The following is a 26,360-nucleotide window of genomic DNA, read 5'->3' as shown; positions in this document are numbered from 1 at the left end:
CAGTTTGTTAAGTCCGACATGAGCTTGACTTGGGGTGTGGTTCTCTATGACCCTCATTGTCAAACTCACTCGGGTGCTCATCTCAGCCATGATGGCGTTCAATAAGAGAGACCTTGGAAACGACCGGTAACTATTCGACAGGATTATCACATTAACCATTTGAATCACCTCAACCCCAGTTGTTGAGTTTGAACCAAATATCTATAACATAACATGAACAAAAGTACAAAGTTCATAAAAGTCTTTTCAATCTAAGATACTATTGAACTAGTCCATTATAGTGCCTTTGGAACTATAAAACACTTAGAAATAAGAGAATAAAATTCCATTGCCGGGAATTGAACCCGGGTCTCCTGGGTGAAAGCCAGATATCCTAACCGCTGGACGACAATGGATTTTTGGTGTAGTTGTCTTGGAGTCTTTAGTCAGATCGCTAAAGAGTTCCAGCATGGTCTTTTGTGTGATGTCTAACTCTTCGACACGTCCTTCCATGTGTGTGATAGAGCTCTCAGAGCTACCTCGACGTTTCGAGCTGTTCGATCGTGTGACTCTTTCTTCTAAGGAAATACCTGCTTTGACGCTACGTTGTGCCGACCTGGGATGCTACTCACGAGCTGGTCAGGGACAGGTTCCGGTCACTCTTTTGATGTCATGCATTGGCACGGGAACCACTGAATGGGGGCGGTTTGAATCTCGTCGCTGGCGTGTGGAATACAAGTACATCCAAGCACAGCGCAGCCAAGAGGGTCCAAGATTGCTTCATCGAATGGGCTGGCCTTTTGTAGTAGAATGTTGGGTTAACTGTGCCTTGTTGTGATAGGGGGTGGAGGAATTGATGAAGAAATGTCTTCAACCCCAAACATCAGTTCTTTGATTGGCAACCCATCCCGGGGAGGGTCAATTGCATCGATTCCATCATCGATCTTCTCATGAGTTTATGGTGCATGATCCATTTTGGATATCATTCACCTTCTAGCGCCACCATAGTTTTGCATCGTCCATGAGATGTATTATGGCCAACGTAATTCTCAGGCCCTCTAAGATGTATTATAAGCAAGTTCCTTTCCCTTGAGCTCTCACACTCACCTCTTTGCTCTAATCAATCTTTCTTGGTCTTCTTTTCCTTTTGCTGTCAACAACTTTTGGATTAGAGTTTTCTTCTTTTTCTCTGATTTCACATCACTGCAGCAGAGGCTACTGCTGTCTAATTCGAAAATATGCTTTCTAAAGTGTGGCTCTTCCTCTTTTTTAGGTATCCCTTTTCTTTTATAATGTTTGTTTCTTCGTTTATGACAGAGAAAGTATAAAATCGTCCACCTAGGATGTGTCTAATTTGGTAGTCAATGACCCACGTGGATTGATGATGTGGATTAAAATTTCCATGTCATCCCCGAAAAGTTTGCTTTCCGAATTGCTCTAGCATTAGGGTCAGTAATTTATTTCCAGATTGCAAGTAGTGTTGTTTCCAGATTTGCTACAGCATCATAGTTCAACATACATGTTCCGAAATTTTACCAAATAACTCAATTAAATGTACAATTAAGCTCGATTTATACAAATTGATCTTCTTTACATATTAAACCACAATTGACTATTTCATTTATACTAATTAGAATAAATAGCGCAATTAATGAAAAAATGGTGAGTAAAAATGCAAAATTAACTGAAAAAAAAAAAAAAAAAACTTGATATAACTCTACTTTTCGAGAGTTATCAAACATCATTTCTGATCGAAGGTAAACTTAACTTTTTGAAAATTTTATTTATTGCAGTACCATGCTACACATGCTAAACCATCTATTACGTGCAAGGAAAGAATTTATTTAAGTATTTTGTTCGAGATCTAGAGGAAAACAACACATTTAAAAGAGAACATAACATAATATCTGTTATGTTTTATGCCCTAAGGTGTCGTAATTAATTATTTAATTTTTAATAATAGTTTTGATTATTTTATTTGTAATTTAATATTATTTATTGTATAAAAATATAAAGTTATTAGTGTAATTTCTTGAATGCCTTATATGTGAGTATGGATATCCTATATTATGAATTTGTATAAGATTGAACCACTAAATATTTAAATCTCTCATTCAAAATCTCTTAATTGAGAAAATTAATATTTCATAAGATGATATATACGACTTGATCTTAATCTTGAGTGAGTTATGAATTTCTCCAGATGTGAGAATGACACTTGTAGCCAATTCAATATATCTACTATTTTCGGGATTTGACCAAATAGTGGTGTTACGTTTTGGAATACACCAAAGACGCATGTAAACTATGGTTTTTACAAAGGTAGAGTTCTTGCTACAATATTAAATGTTTTATTTTTATTTTTAAGAAAATTAAATCGGTTCACAATGTTTCTGTATAAAGATAAAAATTTCATTTTATTCAATGTTTTACAAAACTCGATAAGCTCTTCAAAAGAAAAATATTGTGATGTCCCACATTGGTTGGGGAGGAGAACAAACCGGGTGTGGAAACCTTCTCCTAGCAGACACGTTTTAAAGCCTTGAGGGGAAGCAAGCCCAAAGAGGCCAATATTTGCTAGCGGCAGGCCTCGGTCATTACAAATGGTATCAGAGCCAGACATCAGATGATGTGCCAGCCTTCTCGCTGTTCCCCGAAGGGGGGTAGACACGAGGGTGTGCCAGTAAGGACGCGGGCTCCAAAGGGGGGTGGATTTGGGGGGTGATCCCACATCGATTGGAGGAAGGAAAGAGTGCCAGCGAGGACGCTGGGCCCTGAAGGGGGGGTGGATTGTGATGTCCCACATTGGTTGGGGAGGAGAACAAACCACCGGGTGTGGAAACCTTCCTCTAGCATACGCGTTTTAAAGCCTTGAGGGGAAGCCGAAAGGGAAAGCCCAAAGAGAATAATATCTGCTAGCGGTAGATCTGGGTAGTTACAAATATAAACCTTAGTAAAAAAAACATAGAAAATGAAAGAAGACCGACGAAAACTAAACATAATCAAACCACCATGGCTCCACGAAAGACGTCGTCATCCGCTATTTTCCCTTGTCCTTACTTGAATATAAACATTCGTGGACATCATAACCTTCCTTTATTGGTCGTATTGCCATAATGTGACCATATCATCGCTTAACACCGGATCATATTATCACTCTTCCTTGTAGCAAGATTGGCAAGTTTACAAATCATAACTGTAATCATATCGTCATTAAAACGACGGAAAGTCATATCGCCACTCTCCCTCATGGCCACATTGCAAAGTTTTCTAAATTTCATTTCTCGAGAACGTACATATGCACGAGGTCCCATTAAATAAGAATGTATAATACAACTCATGACATAATCATTATGACTATTCATTTAATACTATAATTTCATCTATAGCTAGCATATCTAACGTTATAGTTGACTTCAGATTACCATATCATGACATGATTTACGTACATCATTAACGTCACAATTCTACTGGAGATCTTAGGGTCATAACACATATCATGCACATTACAATTCATGTTAGAAATATACCGTGTATTTCGGTTTAAACCTTGATTTGAAGCTATCTGGGTTTCTCGTGTACTTCAATGGTGTTCTAAAATATCACAATTGTCATAGAAATACACAAGACCATCCTATTACGATTAGTTTCCTATTTAAGCATGCCTATGGGCCGTCGACGAAAATAATTGAAATCTATTATGTACCTGCTTAACTTGGAGAGAATAATGACCTAAATCGAGGTTGATTGGGTCGGAATTGAGGTAAAAAGGGTTGAATCGGCCAAAGGAGAGCAAAACTGGTCAAAGGACAACAAACCGAGTTGGAGAGCATTAATCGAGTCGAATTACTTGGATTGAGTTAGGTAGTAATGAATTAGGTTTGCAGTTGTAGGATACACGCACCACTTTTGAAATCACTCATATGTTCGGGGTGTATATATGCCCCACTTTCGTATGCATGTAACCTAAATTAGAATAAATCATATTAAACCAGATTGAACCAATTGAGCCGAGGTCTAAATATATTGAAGTAGTTGGAAATGTGTTGAACCGGCTCAATTCCTCGAGCATTCTCTCATTCTTCACGTGTGAGATTTGGTGAAAACTTAGCTTCCTTATTGTGGTGTTCGTGTTTGGCGGTGTTACGATGGATCTAGCTACCATGTCAACAACCATGCATGGGAGATCATCGATCAAGGATCTAAGGTAGAGATGCACATTCAACGAAACGATGGTTTGGTGCTTCATGCAACAAAGAGAGAGACGTGCAAAATCGAGAACAAAAAGACTTAGGGAAGTAGAAAAAGAGTCGACAAAAAGAGAGAGAATTGGCTAACCCAATAATATGACCTGCCCTCGAGTCCTATGAAGCTAGGCCACCCATATAATATGACATGTAACCCTAGCCATTTGAATTCAAGAACCCCGTAAATGCTTTGGATATGGAAACCTGACCCCGAATCAATTTAATTAATTTCATTCCTAATGATTTAAACTCTTGGAAATTTGATCTAACAATATTATTGAAGAATAAGCGGTTTAGATATAAATACATCTGAGAACCTCAAAATGGGAAGGATTACTCCAGGAAAAGAAAGATTAGAATTATCTTGTTGATCGAGTATCTCAGTTAAGAACACTTGTTTGAGATTCGAATCATTCCACAACCAAGATTGATCGTGTTAAGCTCGAATGATTCTAACCGTGCAACCTAAACTCAAAATGAAACTCTCGAGTATGAAGTATTTTAAGAGTCGTAACATTCATACTTTATGACCATAATTAGTCACCACGTGAATGTAACCATAAAGTAAACAAAAACACTTAAAATACATTAATGAAACATCGTATGTAACAACCTCGTCAGCCTCACGATTTTCAAAATGCGTATGTTAGGGAGATGTTTCCACACCCTTATAAGGAATGTTTCGTGTTCACCTCTCCAATCGAATCCACCCCTTTTAGGGGCCAGCTTCCTTGTTGGCAAACCGTCCGGTGACTGATTTTGATATCATTTATAACAGCCCAAGCCCATCGTTAGCAGACATTATCCACTTTAGCCTGTTACATATCGCCGTCAACCTCACGGTTTTTAAAACGCGTCTGTTAGGGAGATGATTCCACACCCTTATAAGGAATGTTTGGTGTTCACCTCTCCAACCGAATCCACCCCCTTTAGGGGCCAGCTTCCTTGTTGGCAAACCGTCCGATGACTGATTTTGATATCATTTATAACAGCCCAAGCCCATCGTTAGCAGACATTGTCCACTTTAGCCTGTTACGTATCGCCATCAACCTCACAGTTCTTAAAACGCGTCTATTAGGGAGAGATTTCCACACCCTTGTAAGCAATCCTTCGTTCCTCTCTCCAACTGATGTGGGATCTCACATCATAACTCTAGATTATTATCCACAAAAAATTTGTAACCATTCAAGAATAAATTAAGCTTGATTGTTCTATAATGTGGCATGAATGGTAACTTAGTTTATCGAGTAGTAATTTGTGTTGGATGATGAAAGTCCCACGTCGGCTAATTTAGGGATGTTCATGGGTTTATAATTAAAGAATACTCTCTCCACTGGTACGAGGCATTTTGGGGAAGCGCAAAACAAAACCATGAGAGCTTATGCTCAAAGTGGATAATATCATACCATTTGTGGAGAGTCGTGTTCATCTAACATGGTATCAAAGTCATGCCCTAAAACTTAGTCGTGCCAATAGATTAGTAAATTCTCAAATGTCGAACAAAGGACTCCAAAAGAATGACTAAGACTCCAAAAGAAGAAAAAGTCGAGCCTCAATTAAGGGGATGCGTACTTTGTTCGAGGGAGGTGTTGGATGATGAAAGTCGCATATCGACTAATTTAGGGAATGTTCATGGGTTTATAATCAAAGAATACTCTCTCCATTCGTACGAGACATTTTGGGGAAGCCCAAAGCAAAGCCACGAGAGCTTATGCTCAAAGTAGACAATATTATACCATTGTGAAGAGTCGTGTTCATCTAACATGGTATCAGAGCCATGCCCTAAAACTTAGTCGTGCCAATAGATTGGTAAATCCTCAAATGTCGAACAAAGGACTCCAAAAGAAAAGGAGTCGAGCCTCCTCGAAGGCACAGTAAAAAATGACTAGGACTCCAAAGGAGTCGAGCTTAGATTAAGGAGAGGCGTACTTTGTTCGAGGGGAGGTGTTGGATGATGAAAGTCCTACATCGACTAATTTAGGGAATGCTCATGGGTTTATAATCAAAGAATACTCTCTCCATTCGTACGAGGCATTTTGGGGAAGCCCAAAACAAAGCCATGAGAGCTTATGCTCAAAGTGGACAATATCATACCATTGTGGAGAGTCGGGTTCATTTAACATGGTATCAGAGTCATGCCCTAAAACTTAGTCATGCCAATAGATTGGTAAATTCTCAAATGTCGAACAAATGACTCCAAAAGAAAAGGAGTCGAGCCTCCTCGAAGACATAGTAAAAAATGACTAAGACTCAAAAGGAAATTGAGCCTCGATTAAGGGGATGCGTACTTTGTTCGAGGGGAGGTGTTGAATGATGAAGATCTGGGACAATATCATACTATTGTGGAGAGTCGTGTTCATCTAACATGATATCAGAGCCATGCCCTAAAACTTAGTCGTGCCAATAGATTGGTAAATCCTCAAATGTCGAACAAAGGACTCCAAAAGAAAAGGAGTCGAGCCTCCTCGAAGGCACAGTAAAAAATGACTAGGACTCCAAAGGAGTCGAGCTTAGATTAAGGAGAGGCGTACTTTGTTCGAGGGGAGGTGTTGGATGATGAAAGTCCTACATCGACTAATTTAGGGAATGCTCATGGGTTTATAATCAAAGAATACTCTCTCCATTCGTACGAGGCATTTTGGGGAAGCCCAAAACAAAGCCATGAGAGCTTATGCTCAAAGTGGACAATATCATACCATTGTGGAGAGTCGGGTTCATTTAACATGGTATCAGAGTCATGCCCTAAAACTTAGTCATGCCAATAGATTGGTAAATTCTCAAATGTCGAACAAATGACTCCAAAAGAAAAGGAGTCGAGCCTCCTCGAAGACATAGTAAAAAATGACTAAGACTCAAAAGGAAATTGAGCCTCGATTAAGGGGATGCGTACTTTGTTCGAGGGGAGGTGTTGAATGATGAAGATCTGGGACAATATCATACTATTGTGGAGAGTCGTGTTCATCTAACATGATATCAGAGCCATGCCCTAAAACTTAGTCGTGCCAATAGATTGGTAAATCCTCAAATGTCGAACAAAGGACTCCAAAAGAAAAGGAGTCGAGCCTCCTCGAAGGCACAGTAAAAAATGACTAGGACTCCAAAGGAGTCGAGCTTAGATTAAGGAGAGGCGTACTTTGTTCGAGGGGAGGTGTTGGATGATGAAAGTCCTACATCGACTAATTTAGGGAATGCTCATGGGTTTATAATCAAAGAATACTCTCTCCATTCGTACGAGGCATTTTGGGGAAGCCCAAAACAAAGCCATGAGAGCTTATGCTCAAAGTGGACAATATCATACCATTGTGGAGAGTCGGGTTCATTTAACATGGTATCAGAGTCATGCCCTAAAACTTAGTCATGCCAATAGATTGGTAAATTCTCAAATGTCGAACAAATGACTCCAAAAGAAAAGGAGTCGAGCCTCCTCGAAGACATAGTAAAAAATGACTAAGACTCAAAAGGAAATTGAGCCTCGATTAAGGGGATGCGTACTTTGTTCGAGGGGAGGTGTTGAATGATGAAGATCTGGGACAATATCATACTATTGTGGAGAGTCGTGTTCATCTAACATGATATCAGAGCCATGCCCTAAAACTTAGTCGTGCCAATAGATTGGTAAATCCTCAAATGTCGAACAAAGGACTCCAAAAGAAAAGAAGTCGAGCCTCCTTGAAGGCATAGTAAAAAATGACTAAGACTCCAAAAGAAAAAGGAGTCGAGTCTCGATTAAGGGGAGGCATACTTTGTTCGAGGGGAGGTGTTGGATGATGAAAGTCCGGGATAATATCATACTATTGTGGAGAGTCGTGTTGGTCTGGACAGTCCTCTTCACGTTTAATTAATATAAAATTGGTTAATAAGTATGAATGTGTCACAATTTAAAATATATAAGTTTTGAGAGAAAAAATTGGTAATTTAACAAAAATATAAGGTGAGAAAAAGAAAAAATAGATGATTGGTTGATTAGAGATATAACAGCCTCATTTCTTTTCGGTTAATTGTAATTGTAATTGTAATTTCATTTCTCCTCTCTTCGTCTGCTCTCTCTCTTTATCTCTCTAGCGGGCAATGTAAACGTAGCAGCAGCCAATCTCATTGTCATCAACCAGAAACCCCTACATCGGTTTTCTCTCTTTTTCAATCTTCTTTTTCATGCCCCATCGATTCCGTTTATGTTATGCTATTCAAATCTAGTCCAATCGAATCCAATTCGATATAATCCATCTTTTCGTAGTCTTGATCAGATTTGCTTCGGGACGGAGTTATTTCAATCCGCCCACGATCTGTTATATTGTTCTAATTACCTATTGCGATTGTAATTCTTAGCTACTATTCGTTTTGGCTCGCTTTTTGGCTCTCGATCAGATTGGGTTCATTTCAGGTTGTGAGGCAATGGAAGAATTGAGAAATGTAACTATAAGGGCTTGAAAGATGCCTGGGTTAACACAAAAGAATTACCATTTAAATTGTGGGTCATCGGCTATATACTCGCTCTCGGCCAATGGATTTTGGTCCCAGCATCGCGACGATGTTAGCTACAATCAGCTCCAGAAGGTATTCATTTCTCTCGTTGCCAGACGATTTAATTGGAGTTTTTATTGCTTCATTTGTTCCTTTTTTTTTTCCGAATAATTGCTACTAGATTAGATCACTTTCCTGCGCTGGATTCTTGTCACATTCCTGCTCTATATTTTTTCCCTGAATTAGTACTTCATAAAAGCCTGGATTCATTAGTGCCGCCGATGTCATCTACCGGAGGAGTGTCTAGCATTTTAGATGTGGGTGTTCGACACTGTAGGCGTTTCATTTCTTTACTCGAAATTGAGTTACTGAAACTTCATGTTTCCTCTGCATGCATCTCTTTATGAACAGAAAATATTCTTTGTACGCAACTAAAGTATCACATTGTTTAATTATGCCTTAAATCGTTAATTGGAACTGATGTGGTGAACTCACCATCAACTAATAAGTTGTGTTTACTCTCAATGTAGTTTTGGATTGAGCTGCTGCCCCAAGCCAGGCAAAAACTCCTGAGAATTGACAAGCAAACCCTCTTTGAGCAAGCTCGTAAGAATATGTATTGCTCTAGATGTAATGGTTTGCTGCTTGAAGGATTTTTGCAGATTGTCTTATATGGGAAGTCTTTACAACAAGGAAAAACACGTGTGAATCATGCATGCAACAGATTAGGGGTTTCAAAAAATCAAGCAGGTGATGGAGCGTTGACGGGTAATGGGTTTGAAGATGAAATTCAAGATCCATCCGTCCATCCTTGGGGTGGTTTGACTACAACACGTGATGGGTTGCTGACACTTTTGGATTGCTATTTGTGTTCAAAGTCTTTCCTGGATCTCCAAAATGTAAGTGCTTATTTTTAGTTTTCTTTGCTACTAAGCACTCCAAATCAGCGCATCCTTGTAATCACTAAGGTTTTCCTTGAAGCAGGTCTTTGATAGTGCACGTGCTAGGGAGCGAGAACGAGAATTGCTTTATCCAGATGCCTGTGGTGGGGGAGGTCGTGGTTGGATTAGTCAAGGAACAGCAAGTTATGGCAGGGGACATGGAACAAGGGAAACATGTGCCTTGCACACTGCTCGGCTTTCTTGTGATACATTGGTTGATTTTTGGTCAGCATTAGGAGAAGAGACTCGACTATCTCTTCTAAGGATGAAAGAAGAAGATTTTATTGAGAGGCTAATGTACAGGTGTCTAGCTAATGCTCATCCTTTGTTTCATGCATTTATTTAAATTAATGATGGAAAATGTGATACTCGATGCTCAATGGGGACTTTAGTATATAATATAATCTTTAGGGATACGAAGTATCACAGACACATTTAGAGTAAAACTAACATGAATAAATAGAAGCTTGACTTCTTAATAAGAAATAAACCTGTTTATTTATTTATTTTTAATTCATTTTTTTAATGCATCTTGAAGATTTAAGCTAGTCTAGAATACTTCCCTTGTATGTATATATTTTCATTTTTCTCCCTGAAAGCGTGATTTCTATAAAAAAGAAAGTGTAGAATTACTGCTGTCTTGATTTATTGTATATATATAATTTTAGTTATGAAACCTATAACTTAAGTAGATTCTAGTTTACAAGCCAAGAAAATTCTTGTATAATTAGTCTTCCGATGATTGTATATACGTAAGATGGTATGCTCCTTTTAAGTGTAAAAATTTGGGCGACTTACAAACATATTGAAATGACAATGTACAAATGGGGGCAGCTTCTAATCCTTGGGATGAGTAGATAATAAATGTATTGGAAGCATTGGAGGTGCCTTTTCTCTTTCAATTATTGTAGAGTCGACTTGTGGGAAGTATTATGAAATATTTATGGAGATCTCATACTATTTGGCCTAAACTGAGATGAGTAGATAATAAATGTTTTGGAGGCATTGGAGGCTCTTTGAATTATTGTGGCATTGACTTTTGAGAACTATTATGAAGTATTAATGTGGAGCTCATACTTTTGACCTAAAATTAAAGAGATTTTAGGGATGAAATTGCAGGAGTTTCTGGTTTTTGTTGGCAGACATGATGTGTTTGGAAAGGGTTTTGGTGGTTTGTTTCTAGATGAGCTGAATACTCTATGGCACAAGGTCATAGTGAGCAAGTATGCCCCTCACCTTTTCAAATGCATTGTGGCTATGGTCTTGAAAGGCGCATTTAGAAACTCTTGGAAGTACATTGCTTTTAGTTGTTCCTTATTCTCTAATTTCATTCATGGCTCTATTCGAGATGATTCAAACTCTTATTTCTAGGAAGATTGATGGTAGCGTGATACTTCTATTCATAACTTGTTTTCTCATTTGTACTAGCTTTCCTCTTTGAGGTTTAGTCCTATGGCTCTGGTCATTTCTTATTCAAGTAATTGGCATTTGCTTAACTTTGGCGTCTAACATCCCTTGTTGGACAGGGAAACCTTGGATGTGCCTCTCTCCTTACTCTATTAGGAGAGGTCCATCTTCGTCTAATCCCTCTAAAGGGTTTTCTTGTCATTCTTTTCTCCTTTTGGGTGCAGAAAGTTTTCTTACAAACTCTTTGTTTTCCTCGTGGAAGATAAAATATTTCCAAGAAGGTTAAGTTCCTTGCATGACAAGTTTTATTTGGGAAAATCCACACCTAGATCGCATTCAAAGACACTTTTCTTTTTTACTTAAGCGTAGTGGGGTACTTCTTGTAGGGAAGCGGTTGAAGATCTAATCGTATCCTTTGGTGACGCAAGTTTGCTCATTTGGATGCGTTTTTGGAGATGTTTGGTGTGAGTGTGTCGTGTATCTATTGTTATCGTTTCATGATGGAAGAGGTTTTATTCCATCCCCATCTCAAGATAAGGGCTTAACATTGTGGCAACCCTTTTTTTTTTTTTTTAAAATTTAATTTATGGACCATTCAGTTAGAGAGGGATGATAGAGTGTTTAGAGGGTCTGAGATATCATGAAAAGAGGTGTGGATTATTTCCAAGTTTAATACCTCTCGTCGGGTGTCTGCTCGAGAGACTTTTGTTACTTCCATCTCAGTCTAGTTACTTTGGACTCGAGTTATTTATTTTTATATTATTATTATTATTGTGGTTATTATTATTATTTTTTAATATTGTTATGTTTTTAGGTGTTTTAGGTGCTGTCTTGGCTACATTTTTTGGGTGTTGTTTTTGTATGCCCTTTTTGTAGCCTTTCATTTATTCTCAATGAAAGATCAATTCTATAAAGAACGAAACTTATTCTACACTTTTTTTGTCATTAATGTTTTTTAAAAGCCTTGGTAGAGGTAGTAATTGGCTGAGTTATCGTCTTGTATTCTATTGATATGGAATACGTAAGTGATATTTGGTTCCTTGTTAGATTTCATGCTTTTCTTTGGATTTCAATTTCGAAGATCTTTTGTAACTATTTGATAGGAACTAGCCATTTTCTCTGATAGAGTGTCCTTTTGAGGGCTTGATTTTTTGTATACCTATGTATTCTTCCATTTATTCTCGATGGAAGTTGTTTGCATAAAACAAACACGTAACTGTACTTTAATATTTTTGAAGAATGTAACAGACTAATATTATTTTTCTAGTCATTTTAGCCTTTACACCTGTTCGGTGCATCACATGGGGCCATAAATATTTTCTTTAAGAGATGTAAGCCTCTTTTGATCCAAAGAGGCCTGAGACTTTAGCCTAAAAATTTGAGCCTGATCTTGAAGTGTGCCTCAAGGTGTAAGCCTCAGAAGTGTTTTGAAAAATTGGTTCTACTTGTTAGGTTTTTGCATATTCTGCTGACACTTATTTGCACAAATTCCAATAGTATTTAAGATTCTTATAGTTAATGAGGAATATAGGAAACTAGCCTTGTTTATTTTAATATGGCGAGCAATCATTGGTGTATTTATCCTTTTTTATGACAAAGAAATGGAACTTTTCATTGATGAAATGAAAAGAGAATAATGCTCAAAAGTTACAAACTCCACAAGGGAGTGAATAATAAAAAGATAAAAAGATTACAATGGAAAAATACAGTCATGCCAAATGAGACATGAATCTTGGATAGAGTGTCCAGAAAAGAGGTTGGTGAGTGCACACCAAGAAGAGACCCTCAAATGAGGCTAAACAAACCAAGCTGACCAATGCTTTAAACCACCAGCAACTCTTCGTGCAAAGGCCTAATAAATGATTAATCAGTTTTCTCTCCTGCATTTTCTTGCCTTGTAATTATTATTATTATTATTAATTTCTTCTTACAGTATGTTGATTGTCTCACAGGTTTGACAGCAAGAGGTTTTGTAGAGATTGCAGAAGAAATGTGATCCGTGAGTTCAAGGAACTAAAGGAGCTGAAGCGCATAAGAAGAGAGCCTTGCTGCACTACTTGGTTTTGTGTTGCAGATATGGCATTTAATTACGAGGTGCATCCTTGCACTTCTCTTCAACTTTAAGTGCTCTTCTACGATCATGGTTATAATGTAAATTTCACAATTAATATGATTAATAATTATAACGACTATGTAGATTCTTAAGATTTCTCTAGATTGTGAGCTTTTTGCAATCAGCATGAAAGAATTTATAATGCTGTTGTCTCAGGTATCAGATGACACAATCCAGGCCGATTGGCATCAAACTTTTGCTGACTCTGTGGAGACATATCATTATTTTGAATGGGCTGTTGGAACAGGAGAAGGAAAATCTGATATTCTGGAGTTTGAAAATGTTGGCATGAATGGAAGTGTCAAAATGAATGGCCTTGATCTTGGTGGTTTGAATTCATGCTTTATTACCCTCAGAGCTTGGAAATTGGATGGACGCTGCACTGAGCTCTCAGTGAAAGCTCATGCGTTGAAAGGTCAACAATGTGTTCATCGCAGGCTTACAGTTGGTGATGGATTTGTTACAATCACAAGAGGGGAAAGTATTAGGAGGTTTTTTGAGCATGCTGAAGAGGCCGAGGAGGAGGAGGTTGTTCTCTTTTTTGTAATTTTGTCTCTCTAGGTTTTTTCCTATCATAAACTTTTGTACGTGAGTCATATTTCAATAATGAATGGGTTTTTCTTTTTGTTTCTGCCATGAAAAAAAATATCTGCAGCATTATATGACTAGAACTTGAAATTCTTGTGGGTGACAAATGTTTTCATCTTCTAAATCTTGATAACTCTAATTGCTTCTCTGAATTATGTGCTTTTAGGAGGATGATTCTATGGATAAAGATGCAAATGGTTTGGATGGAGATTGTTCTCGTCCTCAAAAGCATGCAAAGAGTCCCGAACTTGCTCGGGAGTTTCTTTTGGATGCTGCAACTGTCATTTTTAAAGAACAGGCATGTTATCTGCAACCTTTTTGGCTTGTGCTTTCTTGCTAGTTGGCCTGTGTGATACTATTCTTTCTTGAAGACAAACACATGTTAAAATCTCTTGTTTTAAGAAATTTTATTAAGCACCAGGGATATAATTACCAGTTAGGCTCATTGGGACAAGGAAAAACCAATTAAAAGTTAAAATTACTATATCTATGGAATCTAGTGAAAGTGTTGGGCTTTATTTTCAAATGCGATTCTTGGTTCTATATGTCTATATTTTTCTTTCTTTTGTTTTTTTCTTCCAATTTTTTAGTTATTATTTAATAAGATGTAGAAAAGAGGTCTAATATCTAACCAAGGTGGCTACAACTTCCTCCTGTAATTTCTCCCAAGACTTCAAGAAATTAGTGATGACTATGTCAGTCCAAATAGTTCCGGTTTTACCCATTTAGGCTAGGAGTGGATGCTAGAAATGAGATAATATAAGATGAGGGAAAATTGGGAAGAATTAGGGAGAAGAAAAATAGGAGGAGAAATTCTCAAAATATTAAACTAATTTCAATGTTGGTCTAATTACTGCAGTTTACTAATAGGTCAGTCTGTTTGTTGGGAATCTGAATCCAGATGCTTGAGAATCCATACTTTCAGTGTTGTTAGGTNTTTTTTTTTTTTTTTTTTTTTTTTTTTTTTTTTTTTTTTTTTTTTTTTTTTTGAGAAGAAATATTCAAGATCCCAAAACTGAATGACAAAAAGGAGTTCCACTTGGCCAGAAGCGTAGTATCACTATAATAAGAAAAAGAAGAGAGAACGTTCACACCAAGATATAGCCCTTAGGAGATCATCCATTAAGGAATAAAAAGAAGCTTCAGTCCCTTCAAGAAGTTTACTATTTCTTTCTAGCCTCAGGTTTGAAAAGAAGTCTTTCACCTGGCACAGCCAAAGGGTTTATTGCTCGTTCTGGCAGGGGTGCCATAGTAGGACACCTGATAAGAGGTTATAGATGGATGTAGGCAAGGCCGTGGCCCATTTGAAATTGATGTGCATAAAGGTCCAGAAGCTATGGACAGTGGAATAGTGGATGAATACGTGGGCTTGAGACTGATAATCTGGCAAATATGGTACTAGCTGGGGAGAGAGAGAGAGAGAGAGAGAGAGAATAGTAAGGAGCCTTCCTTTCAATCAAATTACGAGTGTTATCTCCCCGTTAGTTAGCTAGCATTGGAAGAATTTGACCTTTTTTTGACAGAAGCTTTCCCAGATTGTCAATTAGAGGGGAGATGAACCTTTATCTAGCAAAGAAGCATATAAGGAATGCACTGTGAAGCTATTGTCCAAAGCCCATTCCATCTATCTTTTCTGTTTTGAGGATGAAAGGCCATCAATCTCTTCATCTTTCAGATTTCTGATGAGGATGAGACTTCGAGAGTTAGGAATCCACCACTCCTTTTACGCATTTGAATGTCTTTAAATATTTGGTTTGTTTTATTTGATTTGTAAGATTTATACATGGATATGTGCTGTAGTTACTGAAATATCTTGCACATAATACAACTGAATGGGCTAACCACCATGGACCCTCTAGCCAATATCCGACCCAAGGTGTGAACTCTTCCATGTAAAACGTACCAAACAAAGAACTTGACTTTCTTGAAATAATTGACCTTCCACCTAGAAAAAAATGAAAATGCTTGACAAGAAAGGGGGACGGACCACACAAAAAGAGAGAATTACAGAAGAAAGCCTTTGGACAGTTTGAGACTTCAAAAGCGAACATCCCTCTTATCAGGATTAGAAGTCCCCCAACAAAAATAATGTTCGACATTTCCCTACAAAAACCTAGAGAAGGAGAAGGCAGGTTCTTAGAATGAGAAATAATCGAACGAACCAAATGATACTTACAGCTTATATAACCAGTGATGTAAGATGCAGATGGGTCCAACAACCAACCAATCAAATGTATCTTTCCCATCATTCACCACATTATGAACAAAATCGGAAAAGAAATTAAGTTTAGCTGAAAAATCTTTCCACGGGTTTCTGGTATGCTTTAGCCCCACTAACTGTCTATTCAAAAGGACGAGGACTGTGCTTGCTAACAATAACCATGTGCCATAAGATGACAGAATCATGATGGAATCGTCGAAACCATTTAGCCCAAAGGACTTTATTCCTTGCCCTTAGATTTCTCAAGCCCAAGCCACCTAGGTCCAGTGGCGTCTTTCCACCTCACAAGATGAGATCATTTTCCCTCCTCAACATTCTCTTAGAGGAAATCCCTCATCAATTTCCAATGGTCCTACTAATCACACTAGGGATTTTAACCAGGGGCAATAGATGAATAGGAATGTCACTCAGGACCAATTGTATAAGGGTACGGCCTCCACCCTTCGTAAAAAAGCTCTTTCTCTAGGATGAAAGCCTATTCAAACCTTACCAATGCCTAGGTCTAGAGTGTAAAGCTCCTAGGATCATGCCCCAAAGGAGTCTGACACTTGTTAGGCATGTGTCAAATGGTCGTTTAGTATAATAAATAAAATACATTGTAATATAAGAAAAATAACGATGTTAGAATAAAACAAGTCAAGTAAGGTAGTGAAGCTTGATTTAAAAGTTACTTTGGTTAGAATTTGTTTGCAATATGTTTTCTCTTGAACTTACCGAAGAAGTTTGATGTCTCTTCACATGAACATGTTCCTCTTTGTCCAAGACCTCACCATATCATTAAAATCCCCCTCTTGCGACCAACACATCCTATTACAAGCCAATTAAACTCCAAAAACCTTGTCCCAAATTGTACATTAAAGGAGATATCCTAGTTAAAACATGCTTTTGATTCTTCGACATATTTTAACAGTTAAACCATCACTTGTTACTTCAAAAAACATGGGACATCAACAATTAGGTAAAAATATTTGGAACACTNAAAATATATATATATATATATATATATATAGAGAGAGAGAGAGAGAGAGAGAGAGAGACCAGTGGAACTTTTTGAAATTTAGGAACTAAATAGACAACCATCAAAGTTGGACTTACTTTTACTTTAACATTTTTCTTTATATAACATTTAAAAACGTGAAAGAAAGATAATTGGAGTGAATAGTGAATAAGAAAAAAAAATTAGGAACATCATTGTCATAACAAGATTCCTTTCAAGAGAGTCTTAGAAACTGAAGTGAATAAAAATTCCTTGGATGCTGCTCCAGTGGAAAATCTAACCATATTATTTGGAGATCCTGTTTGTCCTTTCAATTTAGACCCTTCTTTGTGGGGTTTTGGAGTTTGTTTGGCATGGAGCAAGGATTGTAGGGCTATGATGGAGGAGGTTTTGCCTTTTCATCCTTTTAGAGAGTGAGTAATTTTCTATGGCAGGCTTGCTTCTTTGCAGTTGTCTTATGGGATTTGGCTCGAGAGAAATAATAAAAGCTTTAGAGGGAATCAGAGTTTTGTATAGGAGGTGTGGGAGGTCATTGGGTTTAATACCTTGTTTGGGCCTTGGTGGCAAGATCTTTTGTAACTATTGATTAGGAAAAAGGTTTTATTCCCTAGGATTGGGGCCCTTTATTATAGTTCTTTGGGTTCCTCTTGTTGGTTTTATTTTTATTTTTATGCTAGGTACATTTGTTCGTTTGTTCATATCTCTGTTTGGCATCTCATCAAGAAACAATAAAAAAATCCTGCATCAATTGATATTGATACTACAATTAGCAATGCCTATCTTCTGAAAATATATAAACTAGCTTTTAACGATTGAGCAGAGTGTTATTAGGTTAGTCCACAAGCAAAACAGAGAGCAATTGCATCATTACAAATTATCCCTTTATTCGTCTACAAGAATTAGGAAATGAGTAATTGCCATGGGGACAATTCAGTTGCTCTCTATTTTAAAGTAAGGTCATGTAGATAAATTTTTAAAGAATCTTTAATCTCAAAACCATCCTGGATAGGATTTATGGCTTCCTCGAGGGAATCTAGATCCTCAATGTCATTGAGGAACTTTTGTTTGTATCGATGAAAATTCCAAATGATTTCTATTGTAAGATTTTATTTTGTGATTGAGAGTCCTGCCTAGAACCTTACCATAAGCTAAAAATGAGAGGAAATTGAAGAAAATATGCTTGTATTACCGATTATCCATCCATTGGCTTCACCATATGGTCATCATACAACCGAGCACAATTTTCTATTATTTTAATATATATTCTTCTTGGAATATTACAAATTCATTTATCAAAATGAATATTTTTTGGTTCATCCATTGCATTGTTTGGCTACCTTTTGGAGGAAGAAAGCTGATTCAAGTATCTATGGGTTTCTTAATAAATGCTTGGTATTTTGTTTAGGAATGCTAAAAGACTTACTCAAGAATTATGATGGCAACTTTCATGTTTTAAAGGATTTAGCTAAAATTTCTTTGGAGAAAAATTCTTCTTTCAGTTGTAATGTGTGGGAAGAGGCAAATAACTTGAATGGAAAGCAGGGGATTGGATTTCAAGTGAATGAGATCTCAAAAGATTATTTTAAGTATTGTTGAAGAGTTGCCTTTTCTTATTCTCAATTGGTTAAAAAGGACCAAAAAGTGATGAAATTGAATTTTAGCGAGCTAATAGTTGTTTCTAGGTTGTTTTCTCACAACAATAGGAAGGAGATTAAATATGCCTTAGGACTAGCATTATAAGGGCATTGTTTCAATTAATTCGTTCCTGATAGACCTGACATAACTATATTTTAATTTTGATGTCTTGTTCTAGGCTTTTGATTATGAAGGTATATGGAGATTCTACGTTGATTTGCATTTGTTTATTGAAAAAATGGTATCGTGAAAAGCAGTCATCTTAATTTTATTGAACGTTATGCTGGATGGATCTCCATCAAGAACTTACCTCTAACCTAATGGGGTCATAAGCACATTTGAACTAGCGGCCATTACTTTGGTGGCCTTGAGAGTATTTCTTCCCCCAATCTTAATATGTTAGATTGCATGGGGCTCTTATAGAAGTTAAGAGGCATTTGTGTGGTTTTCTTCCCGCCATGATAGAAATCATAGGATAAGAAAGGAGGGAATATTTTTATTAGATTTAGTGATGTTGTAATTAATCATCCAAATATCGTTAATAGAGAGTTCTCTCCTTGAAAGACCTCTCCAATTCTCTGGACTTACATCTTTTACATCAAGTCATGGAAGGTGAAGGAACTTTTAACGTGAATGATGATGTAATTAATCATCCACCAACTTTAGTTCCAGAGAATAGAGAGATTATAGTCACTGAAACAGGGATGAGTGTTTTTAATGGGTCTACTCTGAATGAGCATCAACCATTTGTTTTAATTCAACAAGTTCTTGGGGATTTTTGTGAGCTCCCTACTATTTTAACGACCTTTATCCCTTTGCATTGCCTTCTGAGATTCATGTATCCCTTTTGGAGACCTCCATTAAAGTTCTCGAGTCCTCAATGCCCTTGATTGTGAAAGAGGTTAAAAATTGTTATATTATTGCATACCCCTTGTACTATACTCGGTGAAGTGAACCTATCATTTATTCTCAATCACCCATTGAGATATACTGTGGATCTTGATTTAATTGAAAAAAATTGTTCACGTCTCTTGGTCTCCTTCGTAAAACTAGGGATAGTTGGAACTTATCAATATTATCTACATCAAACCCTTTAATCCCTTCAAGTAGCCTTAAAGTTTTCTCCTCTTAATGGGTATATTTTTTATTCATGAGATGATTCACTTGAAAAAGTCCTTATAGTTCATCTTTCTCCCTCTCGGTGTGGTGAATTCGATGTTGAATCTAAAGTTACCTAAGCAGTGTGAAATCTCTTGGGCAGCCAATGGTTAATCACTTTGATGATATGGAGATTGAAGACTCCCTTTTCAATGCTTTTGAGTTTCTATATTTTGGAAATGATATGGAGATTCTCCCTTGCCCTTCTTCGGTGCCTAGAAAATTTGCATGTCTTATTGAAGTTTGTGGTCTTGAATTACAGGAACTTCCTTCTTCAACTTCATAAGGACTAGTTTTTGTATCAAGCTTCCGGGGAATGTTTTTTTTTTTTTTCATCTTTACATTCTCTTTTGGAAGTTCGAAGTTTTGGAGATTATGTTCTGGAGTTTCTTAGTTGGTGTGTTAGATCTTTCTGGAGGAGGATTTTTAGTCAGTATTTTCATGTTTTTGGATCTTATTGATTCTTATCTTTAGCTGTTGTGGTTGCTGTTTGAATTTGCTTTGGAGCTGAGCTTTTGTTTGATGGGTCGTTTTTATTTCTTGGTCGTTCTCTTTTGTTTGAAATTGTTTTAAGATCTTGTCTGTTTTCTAGTTCTATTTTCTTTTCTTTTTCACTCCCTTTGGGAGTTTGTATCCTTCGAACATTTTCCTTTTTATTATATCAATGAGAAGTTGTTTCTTGACAGAAAAAAAAAGTGGAAAGAATTTTCTTTTGTTCAAGATGGATGCTGGGTTGATAATGACCGTTGACGTCATTCATCTAAATCTACTGATCACCTTCGCTTGTGGGATGTCTCATCTTCCTTTTTCTGTATATCCTCGACTCTTGATGAAAGTTTGAGTGATGTTCAACTTAAATTTGTTTATATCAGATTACAATTTCTTTGTTTTGAGTAGAAAAATTATATCCAATTGTTGCTTGGCATAAAACAAGTCAATATTATCCTATCTTTTCCTTAAGGATTGATACTTCTCTTATTTCAAAGAAATTTCTCTTGAACGTTTTGCTCGTTGGATTGAAAGTTCAAAGTCGTAGTGTCTTTCTTTTATTCCCACTTTCCAGTTAATCCATTGAATTTTTTATTGATATCTCTTCTTCTTGCTTCTTTGACTGGAAATTCGATACTGGAACCGATCTAAGTTTTTCGTAGGTATTATAGATTGTTTATATTCTTATAACTTGTTGTCTTTTCCAGGTTGAAAAAGCCTTCAGAGAAGGAACAGCACGCCAAAATGCACATAGCATCTTTGTGTGTCTTGCACTAAAATTACTGGAAGAACGAGTTCACATAGCATGCAAAGAAATCATTACTCTGGAAAAGCAGGTTCATTGCGAGCTATATCATTACTCATAGAAGTTTATTTACCTAGTTTAAGATCTCTCTTGACTGCTAACCTTTGTGAATTTTTCTGCAGATGAAACTTCTTGAAGAAGAAGAGAAGGAAAAGCGTGAAGAAAAAGAACGCAAAGAGCGGAAAAGGACAAAAGAAAGAGAGAAGAAACTCCGGAGAAAAGAAAGATTAAAAGGAAAGGAAAAGGATAAAGATAAGATAAGTTCTGAATCAGCTGAAGCATGTGTTCATTCTGATGTCTTGGAGGACTTGTCCTGTGATTTGGAGCCAAATTCCGATGCAGTCGGTGAAGTATGTGATGCCAGCGTGCCCGAGTCTTCCGATACTTTCAATGAGCTGTTTTTAAATGAATCCATCATTTCAGAAGGGCAAAATTCATATGATGATAGCTTTGATGGGAAACTTGGCGATGGAAATGATGGAAATGATGGAAATGAGTCTTTCATAGGTGATCAATCTAAAGTTTCTCGCTGGAGATTAAAATTTCCAAAGGAAGTTCAAGATCATTCTTTCAAGTGGTCTGAGAGGCGCCGATCTATGGTTTCAGAAAATGGGGCGCTGGTTAACAGATCTGAGCAAAGATATTATGCCGATAGTTTGGAAAATCCTTCCAGGAGTATGAATGCATCAAACAGGAAATTAAGAGCAAATTCATTAAAGGCCTATGGTCGACATGTCTCTAAGTTTAATGAAAAGATGCACTCTTCCAACAACTGGGTATCGTACGATTACCGTTCCTGTGTCTGTAACCAAAATAATGAATTTAACAAAAAGGCAGAGCCATTTGTTTCTTCAGTTAGAGTTAACCGAGATGTCAAATCTGCGAGCAAGTCAGAATCTTTATTTGATATGTCCAAGCAAAGTTATCGTTCTAACAAGTTCAGCTATGGAGATTATTCTCGTGATAGCGGAAGACTGAAAAACAAAGCTGCTTTGTTAAATAATTCTCCTGGTAAAGATTTTGTTTATTCAAAGAAAGTTTGGGAGCCCATGGAATCACAGAAGAAATATCCTAGAAGTAACTCTGACTCAAATGTTGCATTGAAGTCTTCAACTTTCAAGTTTGGTGTGGAACCTGATTATGACCTTGTGAAGTCCAGGCATGAATGCTGCAGTGGTGAAGTTAGCGTAGCTTCTGGCACCGTTGATCAAGAGGAAAGTAATTCAACTGAATCTACTTCTGTTATCGAATCAGATGAAGTCTTCCAAAATGGACTTCCTATTGAATTGAAGGATCATAAAAACGTTGAAGAAGACGCATGTGAGGAGGTAACACCGTGTTCTGTAAATTCAACAGTAGACATGAAAATGACATCCAGTGGGACCAGTAACCAAGCAGGAACTAGCTCTCTAAATTCTGATAACTGCTCATCATGCCCGAGCGAAGGAGACAGTAATACTATCTGCTCGAACCATGGAAATTTAGAATCATCGTCCACATCAGACTCAGAATATGCTAGCCATCAATCAGAAGGAAAGGAATCTTCAGCATCCATTCAGTATGGCTTTTCTGAGCATCATGAGATAAGGATGGATAAAGCAATTGGAGGTGATGCCATGGGGAGCACGAACTGTTCCGGTCTTTCGCAAGATAACGAGGGATGTAAAGTTCAAGGAAATGCACCGAAAAATATTCCTCAAAACTTCGAAGCGGGATTCTCTGCTGTTAATCTGGATTCCCCATGTCATGTGACACTTCCTTCGGTTCAAAACCAAAATGTTCACTTTCCAGTGTTTCAGGTTCCTCCATCAATGGGCTATTACAACCAAAACTCAGTTTCATGGCCAGCAGCTGTCCATGCCAATGGAATAATGCCTTTCTCCTATTCAAATCACTGTCTATATGCCAATCCTCTTGGGTATGGTTTAAATGGTAACCCGCGCTTCTGCATGCGATATGGCCATTTGCATCATCTTGGTAATCCCGTCTTCAACCCGAGTCCCGTTCCTATTTATCAGCCAGCTACCAAAGCTAGCAATGGTATCTTTGTTGAAGACAGAACTCAGGTCTCTAAATCAGGTGCAATAACAGAAAGTTCTGTAGCTAATCCAGACGTCGTCGTTACCAGTGGACTCCCGTACGCACTCAGTTCACCACCAAGCGGAGATTGTAAGCAAAACGATACTTCTTCCAAACTGCAAAAGGATAGCTCAAGCTTTTCATTATTTCATTTTGGAGGGCCTGTTGCACTTTCAACGGGAGGTAAATTAAATCTCATGCCCTCTAAGGAAGACAATAATGAGGTGGAAGTTGTTGGAAATGGTCATGGTNTTATTCCCACTTTCCAGTTAATCCATTGAATTTTTTATTGATATCTCTTCTTCTTGCTTCTTTGACTGGAAATTCGATACTGGAACCGATCTAAGTTTTTCGTAGGTATTATAGATTGTTTATATTCTTATAACTTGTTGTCTTTTCCAGGTTGAAAAAGCCTTCAGAGAAGGAACAGCACGCCAAAATGCACATAGCATCTTTGTGTGTCTTGCACTAAAATTACTGGAAGAACGAGTTCACATAGCATGCAAAGAAATCATTACTCTGGAAAAGCAGGTTCATTGCGAGCTATATCATTACTCATAGAAGTTTATTTACCTAGTTTAAGATCTCTCTTGACTGCTAACCTTTGTGAATTTTTCTGCAGATGAAACTTCTTGAAGAAGAAGAGAAGGAAAAGCGTGAAGAAAAAGAACGCAAAGAGCGGAAAAGGACAAAAGAAAGAGAGAAGAAACTCCGGAGAAAAGAAAGATTAAAAGGAAAGGAAAAGGATAAAGATAAGATAAGTTCTGAATCAGCTGAAGCATGTGTTCATTCTGATGTCTTGGAGGACTTGTCCTGTGATTTGGAGCCAAATTCCGATGCAGTCGGTGAAGTATGTGATGCCAGCGTGCCCGAGTCTTCCGATACTTTCAATGAGCTGTTTTTAAATGAATCCATCATTTCAGAAGGGCAAAATTCATATGATGATAGCTTTGATGGGAAACTTGGCGATGGAAATGATGGAAATGATGGAAATGAGTCTTTCATAGGTGATCAATCTAAAGTTTCTCGCTGGAGATTAAAATTTCCAAAGGAAGTTCAAGATCATTCTTTCAAGTGGTCTGAGAGGCGCCGATCTATGGTTTCAGAAAATGGGGCGCTGGTTAACAGATCTGAGCAAAGATATTATGCCGATAGTTTGGAAAATCCTTCCAGGAGTATGAATGCATCAAACAGGAAATTAAGAGCAAATTCATTAAAGGCCTATGGTCGACATGTCTCTAAGTTTAATGAAAAGATGCACTCTTCCAACAACTGGGTATCGTACGATTACCGTTCCTGTGTCTGTAACCAAAATAATGAATTTAACAAAAAGGCAGAGCCATTTGTTTCTTCAGTTAGAGTTAACCGAGATGTCAAATCTGCGAGCAAGTCAGAATCTTTATTTGATATGTCCAAGCAAAGTTATCGTTCTAACAAGTTCAGCTATGGAGATTATTCTCGTGATAGCGGAAGACTGAAAAACAAAGCTGCTTTGTTAAATAATTCTCCTGGTAAAGATTTTGTTTATTCAAAGAAAGTTTGGGAGCCCATGGAATCACAGAAGAAATATCCTAGAAGTAACTCTGACTCAAATGTTGCATTGAAGTCTTCAACTTTCAAGTTTGGTGTGGAACCTGATTATGACCTTGTGAAGTCCAGGCATGAATGCTGCAGTGGTGAAGTTAGCGTAGCTTCTGGCACCGTTGATCAAGAGGAAAGTAATTCAACTGAATCTACTTCTGTTATCGAATCAGATGAAGTCTTCCAAAATGGACTTCCTATTGAATTGAAGGATCATAAAAACGTTGAAGAAGACGCATGTGAGGAGGTAACACCGTGTTCTGTAAATTCAACAGTAGACATGAAAATGACATCCAGTGGGACCAGTAACCAAGCAGGAACTAGCTCTCTAAATTCTGATAACTGCTCATCATGCCCGAGCGAAGGAGACAGTAATACTATCTGCTCGAACCATGGAAATTTAGAATCATCGTCCACATCAGACTCAGAATATGCTAGCCATCAATCAGAAGGAAAGGAATCTTCAGCATCCATTCAGTATGGCTTTTCTGAGCATCATGAGATAAGGATGGATAAAGCAATTGGAGGTGATGCCATGGGGAGCACGAACTGTTCCGGTCTTTCGCAAGATAACGAGGGATGTAAAGTTCAAGGAAATGCACCGAAAAATATTCCTCAAAACTTCGAAGCGGGATTCTCTGCTGTTAATCTGGATTCCCCATGTCATGTGACACTTCCTTCGGTTCAAAACCAAAATGTTCACTTTCCAGTGTTTCAGGTTCCTCCATCAATGGGCTATTACAACCAAAACTCAGTTTCATGGCCAGCAGCTGTCCATGCCAATGGAATAATGCCTTTCTCCTATTCAAATCACTGTCTATATGCCAATCCTCTTGGGTATGGTTTAAATGGTAACCCGCGCTTCTGCATGCGATATGGCCATTTGCATCATCTTGGTAATCCCGTCTTCAACCCGAGTCCCGTTCCTATTTATCAGCCAGCTACCAAAGCTAGCAATGGTATCTTTGTTGAAGACAGAACTCAGGTCTCTAAATCAGGTGCAATAACAGAAAGTTCTGTAGCTAATCCAGACGTCGTCGTTACCAGTGGACTCCCGTACGCACTCAGTTCACCACCAAGCGGAGATTGTAAGCAAAACGATACTTCTTCCAAACTGCAAAAGGATAGCTCAAGCTTTTCATTATTTCATTTTGGAGGGCCTGTTGCACTTTCAACGGGAGGTAAATTAAATCTCATGCCCTCTAAGGAAGACAATAATGAGGTGGAAGTTGTTGGAAATGGTCATGGTTTCAATAAGAAGGAAACTGCCATTGAAGAATACAACTTGTTTGCAGCAAGCAATGGCATGAGGTTCTCATTCTTCTGAATCGGAACAAGAAGATACGAGGTGGCTGTTTTCGATTTACTCGTCCCTATCTTCATATTAATTCTTTTTAATGGAATTTTACAGTACTTGCTACATAATAAGTTTTCTTGAAATCTCAATTTTACTTATAAGTTTTTCAGTAGTTGATGATTGCTCTCAAATTTAGTCTACTCATTATTTCTCCTGCTGTAGAAGTGAACACAAAAACAAAAGAAAAACAAAAAACAAAAGAAGGATGAAAGAGTGCGTGGTATCGTGTTTGCAGGTTCCCGAAACGAGTCGAGTTTTTCTATCGACACAAAATTTGTTGATATGAAAGTTTTGCTGCCTAT

The 26,360-nt window shown here is 37.6% G+C and overlaps 1 protein-coding gene and 1 non-coding gene across 2 annotated transcripts; one reads left to right on the top strand and one right to left on the bottom strand.

The window, feature by feature from the left end:
• Positions 1-323: 323 nt before the first annotated feature.
• On the bottom strand, positions 324-395 carry TRNAE-UUC. The gene has a single exon. It is a non-coding gene; the product is annotated as a tRNA-Glu (tRNA).
• Positions 396-8,247: 7,852 nt separating this feature from the next.
• Positions 8,248-26,184, top strand: LOC111803390. Its single transcript, XM_023687764.1, has 9 exons — positions 8,248-8,780; positions 9,218-9,586; positions 9,672-9,931; positions 12,988-13,129; positions 13,305-13,676; positions 13,903-14,034; positions 20,944-21,072; positions 21,164-23,363; positions 25,943-26,184. The coding sequence occupies exons 1-9, from the start codon at positions 8,658-8,660 to the stop codon at positions 26,026-26,028; spliced, it is 3,813 nt and encodes a 1,270-aa protein (XP_023543532.1). The 5' UTR covers positions 8,248-8,657; the 3' UTR covers positions 26,029-26,184.
• The last annotated feature ends 176 nt before the right edge of the window (positions 26,185-26,360 follow it).

Source organism: Cucurbita pepo, chromosome LG10, assembly GCF_002806865.2.
Source record: "Cucurbita pepo subsp. pepo cultivar mu-cu-16 chromosome LG10, ASM280686v2, whole genome shotgun sequence".
Lineage (NCBI taxonomy): Eukaryota > Viridiplantae > Streptophyta > Magnoliopsida > Cucurbitales > Cucurbitaceae > Cucurbita > Cucurbita pepo.
The sequence above is the reverse complement of the archived record's forward strand: the minus strand, read 5'-3'. Positions and strand labels throughout refer to the sequence as shown.